We start from the raw sequence: 11,683 nt of genomic DNA, 5'->3' as shown, positions 1-11,683 counted from the left end.
CCCGGCAGATTACGTGCGCAGCGTGTCTCACCACAATCAGTGTTTATAACTTCATAAAACACAAGGATGCGCCGCACATTTCCGGGCTGATTGAGCCGGCAAACATCAAAGCATCGTCGCGAAGGGCGACGAATCGAGACGACGGCCATATCCGCTGATTGAAGGTGAAACCGGGCGCGATTTCACGAGGGTTGCGTGTTTCGTGTTTGGGGTGCGCGCACTCCTCGGATTGCTGCAATTTACTTGTAGGTTATATTTTGAAGTTATTCGCGATTTTCGAACGCGTTTTCCGGTAATTGAAAATCAATTTGGCTCACTTTACGACTCGATTACAACCCACCTGTGTGCGGAACACAAAAAGGGACGGCAAAAGCCATCGGTGTTTTACATAAATTGCAACTAATCACGTATGATAGCACTGTGGGTTGCCTATGTTAAATTCAAATTACGCCATTGTTTGAATTGCGCTTCATTTGTTTTCTTTTATTTATTTTCGGTATGCGCACGTTTGTCACGTTTGTCTCATGTGTGTGACTTAGATTTTATGAAGGTAATTCATATTTATCGTTTTGAAATGTGTAAGCGCCAAACAAACAGTCGTAAATACTGTCCTCCACTCGCGGCGCCTGCTAAATATTTGCATGTGGTCAAGCAAGTTTGGTCAAGTGCCTGGGGTGCGAGGCAATAAAACGCATAAAACGCTTGCTATCGCTTCCGGCCACCGCACGACACCTCAACTCATAAACACAACCAGCGTTTATCTTTGAATTAAATTTAAATTTCCATCCGAAACCGTTTAGAATAGATCATGTTTGAGGTTAGGTTTCAGTACGCTATACTCATCATAGGCATTTTGATTGGAGTAGTATCGAGCGCTTCGAGATGCGAGTCAACAAATTAAGATTCATAAGTTTTTTGCGCGAGAACGGGTTGAGTTTCATCCAGAACACGAAAATACATAATGGAAAAGGGTGAATGAAGGCCCCTGAAGGGTGACTGACGTCGAGGCTGTTATAGAAAGTGCATCGATGTTTGCCGAGTGCAAAGAACGCCCGCATACGAGTATCATGAATGAGCAATGTCAATTTATGCATATTAATGAATTTCAATCTGCATACACACGTCACAAATGCAGAAAATGTAAAATTTTGTAAAACTTAACCAATCTTTATTAAAAAAAATTAGATAGGCAACCTTTTTGACGTTATTTTGGTTGCATACATTGCTAATCCAATGGTAAAGTAGATATTTTTATAATTTTGTCTTTAAAAAATATTATTTTAAGACGTTTTATGTCGGTGTGGTAAAAATTTCCTGCGAGAATATCGAGTGTACGCCCTGGACGAAGGACGAAGGCCGCGAAAGTGCCGCGCAAGCATATTTTAGAAATCTATAAAAGGTCTCGGGCTGCTCGGGCGTCTTTTTGCACTCGCTGAGCGTGTGCCAGGAGCGCGACCCGAACCAATAGCGAAAATGAACGGACCGGACGAAATTTTTATTAGTTTTCGATCAAAATCCAGCGAAGAATTCAATATGAGACCCGGAGTAACCTTAAAAACAAATAAAAACACAGCTCGTGGCTTGCGTAAATAATTATTTGCATATTTTGTATATAAAATGTGTTCAACGCAGTTTAAATAAATTATTGCGAACAAATGAATAATGCGAGTGCAAACCAAACATTTTAGGTGGGATTTCGGGTGGGAAATCTGCAAAATACGAAGGGTTTTTGCTTTGTTTGTGGAAAACCGGCGAAGATTTTTGCGTTGTTTTGCATTATTTTGGTGGAAACTCGCCGAAATTTATCTGTTGCGCACATTTTACTGTTTAATTAATTAGCAAATATAGAAATAGTCGATGGGTGGATAATACTAATTAGATGATGTTTACAGAACAACAAATTGCGATGCAGAAAAAAAATTAAATACAGGGTGGGGTTTTTAAAACAACATTTAAGAACAGACATTCAGATTCACTTCAAAGATTTTTTGGCATTTTTGGAAGGATTTTAATCCGTTTTGACGAAAAAATCTATAAAATATCAAGAAAAACATGATTTTCTTGCGCAAATTTCAGTTTTTGTGCTAAATTAACGGGATCTTTGAAGAAAACGATGAAAATTTGATTTTTTTCGTTAATTTCTTGTAGTTAAAAAAACTTTTATCAAGTTTTATAGAGAATTTTACGTTAAACCGAATATTAGTTTACGCCCGAGTGCACAAAATGTACTCTTGTACTTAACACTGATATCATCCACATGTAATAACAATATAATAAGCGGTAACAATGAGTAATAAAACGCATTACGAGTGTAGTACGCAAATGGTATTATGACGAGAAAGTGCTTATTAAATTATGTCATTGAGTAATTGCAACATGTGTCGCGCACACATCGCCGGAGCTCCGGAGCGCCCGGAGCTAATTAATCGCGAGTGCGTTGCGTCTTCGCGAGCGTTGCGCCATTTTCACTTTTAAACAAGCCGTGCACACTGCACATATATGTCAACTACGTCATGTAACAATCCGACAACCCGGAAAAAGCGGAAGCTAAAGCGCTAGATATAAATCATTATTTTATCTTTGAAATAAAATAAAACAAAATAAAAATTTTAATAGAAAAAAGTGAGATACACACTGTATATATAAAGTAATATTTTCTACTGCTACAAAGCGTTATGGCGCTAACAAATAAGTATAAAGAGCAGCTCGTATCGTTATCAGTAAATTTAAATTCTCGCGTCTTTGAATTGCTTGGCTGGTTGGAAGTTGGGTGCCAGCGGAGGCGCGTCGCGACGCCGCACGCCAAGCGGCTTATGAATTATTCATAAATTTAAACAACTATCCAATTTCACATTTCACATAACATTTGCCACGCTCGATGCTTTTGCCGATTGGAATAATTCACTCGAGTGGCACATAAAATGAACATTCAAAGATGACAAAGGAGTTTTTTAGTTTTATTTTTTTTAATTATGAACAAACGCTTTTAAAATATAAATTTTTTGTTTTACTATCTTATAGTCTATAATTTAATCTTCATTTTAAAAGAAAAATCACTTAGAAATCTTTATTAGTTTAAAAGTTATAAACAATTAAGTTTTTAAATTAAAAATTTCTCAAAATTTTTACATTTTTGATAATATCAGGAGAAATAAGTCACTTAGAAAGTTTTTTGAAAGTAAATTATATTCTTTAACAAATTTCCTATAAAATTTCACTTTAATAAAATTTTTCCGACTTAAAATAAGCAAGTTATAACCAATCAAACATAAACGAACGAAATCCAACCAAAATTCCACTCTCAACGCGTACAAATTAATTAATAATCAAGTCTAGCCGAATTTGCGGGGTAGATACAACCCCCTGTCCTTGTCCTTGCCTGAGAGGACCAACTATTAATCACTTTACGACGCGCATAGAAAGGGGAGTCGTCGGAGTACTCTGCTGACGCGCAACTTAATCTCCAAACACTTGTCGGCTTAATATACTCCACCAACTAAAGACCCCTAAAGTCTTTAGAATATTTGATAAAATATTCAATGTATGTGTAAAAGAATTTTATTTCCTTGCATACACACATAGAGTCATCATCATCAAGTATAACAAAATCAAAAAAATATTTATGACAAAAAACAAACAGCGCCGTTGTAAACGTTTAAAAGATAAACTTAACAATCATTAATACATGCCCTCGATACAAATGAAACAGTTCCAGAAGACGTTCCTTCACAATCACAATAAATAGTTATGGGATTCAGGGCGGTGCACACCTACCACTTCTTCTCCTCCTCGTGATGGACGGGCACGTGGACTGGGACGTGCACGTGCACGGGGACGGGTTTCTCGACGGTGTACGGCACATGCTTGGTCACCTCATAGGGCACCGGGTTGTCATAGGGTACCTTGACTGGGTAAGGTACTGGTTTCTCCACGGGGTATTTGACTTCCTTGTACACCGGGTAGGGTTGTGGAACAGGGACCTTTACTGGCACCGGGTAGGGTTTCTCTACGTTGTATGGTACAGGGTGGTCCACTTTAACCTCAACTGGGTATGGTACGTATTTATCATAGGGGACTGGTACCTTCTTCTCAACGTGCACCGGGTATGGTTTGTCGACGTATTTGGGTACTGGTTTGTCCACGTAGACTTTCACTTCAACTGGGACGTTCTTGTAGACTGGGTAGGGTTTCGGAATGTGGACTGGGACCTTCACTGGTACAGGGATTTTCTTCTCCACGGGGTAAGGTGCTGGTACGTGGACCTTTACGGGTACATGGACGATCTTTTCGACTGGGTATGGTTTATCTACGTAGACCTTGACTGGGTAGGGTTTGTCGACGTAGACCTTCACTGGCACCGGTACGGTTTTCTCCACTGGGTAGGGTTTTGGAATGGGGACACCCACCTTGACGGGGACCTTCACTGGTACAGGTACCTTTTTCTCCACGGGGTATGGTGCTGGTACGTGGACCTTGACTGGTACAGGAATGTGTTTCTCCACTGGTACTGGAATGTGTTTGGTTACCGGGTAGGGTTCGGGGATGCCTTTGATGTAAGTGATGGTTTTCTCCACTGAGGTGTGGTGACCCAGGTCGATGTGGCCGTGATGCCCACCGTCACCTGGGCTGTATCCATGGTCGACATCGCGGCCGTAGCCGTAGCCCACGTCGAGTAACCCGCGTTTGGTGTGCTTCTTCTCGTCAGCTGCCTTCTTCTCCTCGGCGACTGTACTGGTAAGCGCCAAGAGGACTAAGAAGGCTACACGATTCTAATAATAAAAAAACAAACTAATTATTGATGTATATTTGGGTAATGATGGTGACTTACGAAAGGCTTCATAGTGATAAACTTAATACTATGAATTCCTAACAAGTGCTGCTGGTGAACTGCTTGCTGCTTCCTTGCAGAATTCGGTATTTATACCCGTCGCCATCCACCACTACCGTCACAACCGACGGTTTTGACTTCTTCGCGGATGGTAGACGGTCGACACTCGCCGAAACACTTAATTATATCATGGCGCGTATTATTCAACGTGTGCGGCTTGCTGCGCGATTTAATTAAAGAATACAGTGCTCACTTTTCGGCGGTTTATTAATTGCGGTTTTCTAATTTTAATCTAATTTGAGCAACAATTGCTGGAAATCATACAGGAACTCTCAAAAAAAACAAAACAAAACAACAAATAAATTTTATTTTTAAAATATAGGCAACTAAATTAGAAAAAATGAAATGTGTATAACGGGTTGCATATTTTTTTATGGGAAAGTCATGTAAATTGCATCAAATCAGTTTCCATTTTGATTTCTTGCAACACTTTGTGTTGAGTCGACATCGTGTGTGCATCTGACTGCGACTAATTCCACTTGTGCTCGCGAAACATTGTACTCTACTTACCAAAACGGACGTAAAACATACACGAAATTAGAAATCTACTTATCCAGATGTCAAATGTCAAATTACCGTACTGTCAAAAGATTTACTTCTAAGTGAATCATTAGCAGAAATTTTTAATAAATTAGAAAGAAATTTGGATGAATTACCTAAGTTATAAATTAAAACTTAAATTTTCGACTTTCATCCGCACATTACGTGCATATCCGCTGCATAATCACATGTTATACAAAGTGTTCTTTAGTATATTTACCAAAACCAGCAATTAAGCAACAAATTAATGCGTTTCCATCGTTATTTAATCGCACTTTGTATACGAATTGATTTAATTCGAATATGTGATCATGTGCGGAACAAATGCCTTCAAATTTATTCCATAATAGAAAAATGTATGCCAAAAAAAGCACTCAATCGACTTGATTGTGAATGTGGAACGTAATGTATGAATTAACGACTCATGTAACTCGTAAAAATCGTAATTCGAGTCAGTGGTTTTAATCAAATTCGGAAAAAAAACACATTCACGCACACAAACTTTAGTTTTGAATTAATTTCCAGGCCTTATGAGGATTTTTTGCGTTAACTGCTGGTTTTTATTTACTACGAGCTTTTGTTTCCGACTAAACACATGTACCTCGTGTATCTTGCGTCCAGCGTCACAATAATTAATTTTTCTTCAACACGTCGCGTGTAAAACGAGTTAAAAATAAGTGTCGAGCGATAAAATAACGCAATCATAGTTTGTGGTTTTGTGATAGCGAAAAAAACGGCCCAAAAGGCGCACACATCCGTTGTGTATTTGATATTGCAAAGGAAATACAATGGTAATTAAAAGCGCTGGTCAATTGACCAAATGCGTATGTACATGCGCACAGGATAGTCGTAATAAACCATCTTAACAAATGAGTGCGTTCGCGTGGAATAAACAAAGTGTTTAGTGAAGAAAGAAACTGCACTGCGGTGATTGTTGAGAGATTTTCGAATATACAGTATGTTCCGACGAACGTATTATGTGCAGCGCGCGGAGAGACGCAATGAGGGTGAGCAAGTGATGCGCGACACGTCGTTCTCGTCGTTCATGTGCATCCTGTTCATCTTTGTGCTCTTCACATGTCTCATCGTCATCGCCGCCAACTGGCGGAGTCTTTTTCTCGTCGAGGATGTAAGTAAACACCGTTTATTACCGATTACATCATGTTTATTAAATGATAATTAGGAGATTAATTAAAGTGTCAGTAGAGAGGAAATTTATGCACGAAAATTTTATGATTCCGGAACTAAACGTGATGTATTTTTAAAGGAAATTGAGTATTTTAACGCGGAGAATGACAGAGGAAGATTCGAGACAATGCAGGTTGAAAACAAGACGAGGAATAATCAGTATGTTGAGGAAACAACGATGAAAACAACTGAAAATGATAGTTTTAGAGGTTTTACTACTGCTTCATTAATATCTACAGAGATTACGAGTCAAACTCCTTCAGAATTTTCTTCTAAAGAAGAAGAAACGGAAGCTTCTGAAGGTGTCACTGAAATAATCAGTCTATTATCTTCAAAATCAACTGAAATATTTGATGAAACAGAAACAACTGAATCTTCTACTTTTGATAATACAAAATCAACTGATAGTGAGACATTATCAACAACTTACGATTGGTTTTTGAGGCCTAATACAAAAGATACAACAAATTATGATAATACTCCTACTGCGGTTAGTGATGGGTCTTCCGATGAGGAAATCACAAAAACCAGCGATTGGAAACGAGATGCAACGATTTCCACGTCGGATTTAATTGATTTAGATACGACTGAAACAGAGAATTTTGTGTATGGTTTAGCTTCGTTGTTTACGGGACGCACAACGCCATTTTGGACAATTTATAGTAAACAGGATACAGGGGCATCAGAAACAACTGAAACAACTGAAATTTCAACGATAACAACCGAAAATACTTCAGAATCTGAAACATCTGAAATATTTACGATTACTTCTGAAAATACTTCAGAATCTGAAACAACCAGTGACGAGATCATAAGTGAGGTTATGGATACATCTGAAAACACTGAAACATCTTCTGAAACTACTGAAACAATTAATTTTCAAACAGTTACTATTACTGTAAGACCTGAAACGCAATACAACGAAAAGTTAAAATTGAAAAAACCAAGACCTGCGTATGATTCAGGTAAAGATCGAGTTTATTACGATGTGACTACTGAAAAACCATCAACTGAAGCATTATCCACCGAAGAAGCTCCTGGACAACTCATTTATTTTAATATTAACAACGACAATGGATTAAATTCTCCTGAAGAGACTACAATTAATTCTTCTGAAGATATTGACTCTGATGTAATGGAGTTTGACGGTGATATTCAAACAGAATCAATAACATAATTTATAAAAGTTGTGTTTTTTTTTTTGATAGAATATATCACAAAATATTTTTTTAATAAATGTTCCTTTCTTATAAAGTTAAAATATTATGCATATGAATAAATTTTGTTGAAAATTTCGCGTTCTGTGAATGTATCTTTCACATGCGCAACAATTTCGATTATTTTCTATCCAATTCACTTCGGAAGTAGGCGCACAATAGATTTATATTCATCTGGTCTAGATATTTTTAATAGCCGACTGTGACTATGTGCCTACTGACTGCGTCTTGTTACTACTGTTACCGTGCAGTTCATTGGATTCATTATTGCTCGAATTGTCAGTGTTACACACTCCACACACACACCACATACGCGCTCTTCCGGCTTCTCGCAACCTTTCTTTTAATGTCTGGCGTTGCGGTTGCGTAGAAATTCGCTTACTTACTTTAATTTTGTTGATTTTTGTTGATTATGTAACGGCGACATGTGTTCGCAAGCAGTGGGAGCATTGTTTTATCAAATAATTACTCAAAATCATTATAATACAAAAACCAACAAAGATAGAAAGATAAAAAGATAATTTTTAATCATAATGATGGTAAAGTTTAATAAAATTACATAAAATATTTGTATTGTAAGAATTTTGCGTATTTCATGTACATTAGATTGCATAACACGTGAATTATTTAATAATTTGGTTTTAAATTGAAAATAAAAAGGTAAAACCACATGTACACATATTGTGGGCATATATTTATATTAAATATTTCGATTCAATTTGGATTTTACGTCAATACAAATTTTACGTAAAGAAAGTTGTGTTTGCACAAGCACACATTGTATATGAGTGCAATTTATTCTGCAATAGCAGTGCATCCGAGAGGAAAATGTAGGTAACTGACGTGATACACAATGTTTACTTTGATTAAATTACGTCTTTTGACAACAACTTTATCGTCATTACTAGTAGCCAATTGTAATGATCACGCGTTGCTATGGTGATCATAAACAAACACAATTATTACGTCTTTTACTTGCGACTTAAAGAAAAGTTAACAAGTTATAAATTATCACAGATAAAAGGTAAATAATTGAGATAATGAGTTGAATTATTCGGCGCGACTTAACTTATTTTTTGTTTGTTATAATATATAGAGTATTATACGTGCTGACTTTCATTTCCATTCCATTTGTGCGATTGCAGTAAGCGCGGCTTTAATTTATTATATTTGCCAAGTGCAATTTCTCAAAACGTAACAAAAGAAATTGTGAAATTTAGTGAAACATTGAGCCTAATAACGCGCGCGTCCGTTTTGCCGCTTTGTTTTCGACGAATTCGCAACATCACAGCGCGAATGCGAGCATTCACGCCGGGTTTTAATTGCATCTACTTAGTTCCGCAATGAATGAAACGCATTTTTGCTAATTAACGATTCGACAACGGGCGAATTCGTGTTAAAATCATTAAATTATATAGGGACCACCGCAAAACTCTCATGGATTCAAAAAGAAAATTAATTGCAATACAAATTATACAGATTATGGTAAAATAATTAATTAAATGACAAAAATAATTCAATTTTTATTTATATTTTTGATAATATGCGTTGAAGTGGAACATTTGTAATATTTAAGACATAAGATACGGAAAATGTGCGTCCCTTAAATGTAGGCAACCAAATATACTCTAAATATACTTTAATTTACAACAAAAAATATAATTTTGTTATAAATAATTTAACAACGCAATAAAAAATTAATTTGTAATTTAAATTCTTATCAAACATGGCTAATCAAATCTTTGAGGTCAAGTTTAACCATTTAACACGCACTAAAAAGCAAAATTAGCATAACATGAAATAAAACCATGTCATAATGATCTCTAATCATTACCATACACGCACATCGTTATCAATTTCATTCCTAATTGACCAAACAGAGAATTTCATGTAGCAATCCCGCTATCTGGATATTATCAAATTCGTAATTCGTAATCAACATGCATGACATATGACCTAACCTCCTTCGTTTTTAACATTCACATACCCGGTGAACAAGTGAAAACGAAATCCAGAACGCAACAATCACACAAAACAAGCGCTTATCTCTAATGAAACGATAATGCGCAAGTTATAGTCACTGAGATTCGCAATAAACGCTCATTCATCAACATGCTGTGCAGACGTGCGCTGCGTTTCCTCGCTCAGAAACCCAAATCTCATCATTATAATAAGTGCGCACAATTTAATCTTTTACACACAGGTTGTGTACAACAGCGGAGGGGTGAAAATCCTATTCAACGTACGATACGTGTGCTTGCCAATGATATCAAGGATGTCAAAGAGAAGTACATCAATGAAATTGCACCAGCTGAGGCTTTTCCAAATCATGTTGATATTTTAATCATTGGTGGGGCTGCACATGGATCTTCAATCGCATATTGGCTGAAAGAAAAAACTGGGTTGAAAGGGTTGTCTATAGCTGTTGTTGAGAAAGATTCAAGTGTAAGTTATAATATTAAATAATCTTAAATATAATATGAAATTTTATATTATTTGGGTTTCAGTATGCAAAATGTTCAACAGTTTTATCACTTGGTGGTTTGCGACAACAGTTTTCACTCCCAGAAAACATTCAAATGTCAGTATTTGGCGCGGAGTTCATGCGTACATTAAAACAACGTTTCGGTAAAGATGCCGATGTGTTCTTCACACCAAACGGTTATTTAACTGTTGCTAGTGAGAATGGAGCACAGCAATTGTTGGATAATGCTAAGTTACAAAAAGAATTAGGTGCTGTTAATGTTGTTTTAAGTAAAGATGCTTTAAAACAAAGGTACATCATAAATTTCATCTTTATTCACCACAAAATTCAATTTATTTTATTTTTACCAACAGATTTCCATGGATAAACACTGATGACATCTCATTAGCATGCCTAGGACTGGAAAAAGAAGGCTGGTTTGATCCTTGGGCGCTTCTCTGCTTACTAAAACGCGAAGCAGTCCGCATGGGTACGCAATACGTCAACGGCAAAGTTGTCGCATTCAACTTCACCGAACGTGATGACATCTTAATCGAAGGAGCCGAAGGTGTTTACGAAGGCATCAATGAAGTCGTCGTTGAATTACCCAACGGTGAACATCGCCCAATAAAATTCGCCTACTGCGTGATTGCAGCCGGTGGTGATTCAGGAGAAGTCGGTAAACTAGCTCGAATCGGTTCGGGTGAAGGTATGCTCTCCATACCTATACCCGTAGAAAAACGTAAGCGTTACGTGTATTGTTTCGAATGTCAAGGCGACGCTGTGCCCGGTATAAACACGCCTCTTACAATAGATTATACAGGAACCTATTTCAGAAGAGAAGGACTCGGCGGGACATATCTCGCTGGTCTTTCTCCTGAACCACATGAGGAGCCTAGTATAGAAAACCTCGAAGTAGATCATAAGTTTTTCGATGAGCGCGTTTGGCCTGACTTGGCGCATAGGGTGCCTGCGTTTAACGCGGTGAAAGTACGAAATGCATGGGGCGGGTATTACGATCACAATTATTACGACGAGAATGGAATTATTGGCCCACATCCGTACTATCATAATATGTATATTGCGACAGGGTTTAGTGGGCATGGTATTCAGCAAGCGCCTGCTGTTGGGCGAGCGGTTGCTGAGTTGATTGTTGAAGGCGGCTTCCAGACGATTGATTTGACACGGCTTGGGTTTGATAGGTTAATTGTTGATAAACCAATGTTAGAGAATTACATTGTATGATATAATAGGTAATTGGTAAGTGCTGGAGCGTTGAGCAAATAATTTTAGTTACCGTTGCCATCTGTTTTGACTAAAAGCATTATTTATATATTGTGAATAAACGTGTTGAATGTTTATTTACAACCTTATTACGACAAGAGT

At 37.3% G+C, this 11,683-nt stretch overlaps 3 protein-coding genes across 3 annotated transcripts; 2 read left to right on the top strand and 1 right to left on the bottom strand.

Annotated features, from left to right (window-relative positions):
• Positions 1-3,542: 3,542 nt before the first annotated feature.
• On the bottom strand, positions 3,543-5,017 carry LOC135796442 (skin secretory protein xP2-like). Its single transcript, XM_065308468.1, has 2 exons — positions 4,829-5,017; positions 3,543-4,769 (listed from the first exon to the last, which is right to left on the bottom strand). Exons 1-2 carry the CDS (start codon positions 4,838-4,840, stop codon positions 3,771-3,773), a joined length of 1,011 nt encoding a protein of 336 aa, XP_065164540.1. The 5' UTR covers positions 4,841-5,017; the 3' UTR covers positions 3,543-3,770.
• A 1,203-nt stretch (positions 5,018-6,220) lies between these two features.
• Positions 6,221-7,911, top strand: LOC135796436 (dentin sialophosphoprotein-like). Its single transcript, XM_065308462.1, has 2 exons — positions 6,221-6,557; positions 6,696-7,911. The coding sequence occupies exons 1-2, from the start codon at positions 6,387-6,389 to the stop codon at positions 7,791-7,793; spliced, it is 1,269 nt and encodes a 422-aa protein (XP_065164534.1). The 5' UTR covers positions 6,221-6,386; the 3' UTR covers positions 7,794-7,911.
• A 1,692-nt stretch (positions 7,912-9,603) lies between these two features.
• Positions 9,604-11,656, top strand: LOC135796434 (FAD-dependent oxidoreductase domain-containing protein 1-like). The gene is made up of 3 exons (XM_065308459.1): positions 9,604-10,278; positions 10,341-10,609; positions 10,672-11,656. Exons 1-3 carry the CDS (start codon positions 9,946-9,948, stop codon positions 11,540-11,542), a joined length of 1,473 nt encoding a protein of 490 aa, XP_065164531.1. The 5' UTR covers positions 9,604-9,945; the 3' UTR covers positions 11,543-11,656.
• The last annotated feature ends 27 nt before the right edge of the window (positions 11,657-11,683 follow it).

The sequence above is a fragment of the Atheta coriaria genome, unplaced genomic scaffold (genome assembly GCF_025399875.1).
Source record: "Atheta coriaria isolate IRGN ID8LTWV9N9 unplaced genomic scaffold, Caltech_Dcor_3.1 hic_scaffold_7_pilon, whole genome shotgun sequence".
Lineage (NCBI taxonomy): Eukaryota > Metazoa > Arthropoda > Insecta > Coleoptera > Staphylinidae > Dalotia > Dalotia coriaria.
This window is presented reverse-complemented; position numbering and strand designations above follow the sequence as displayed.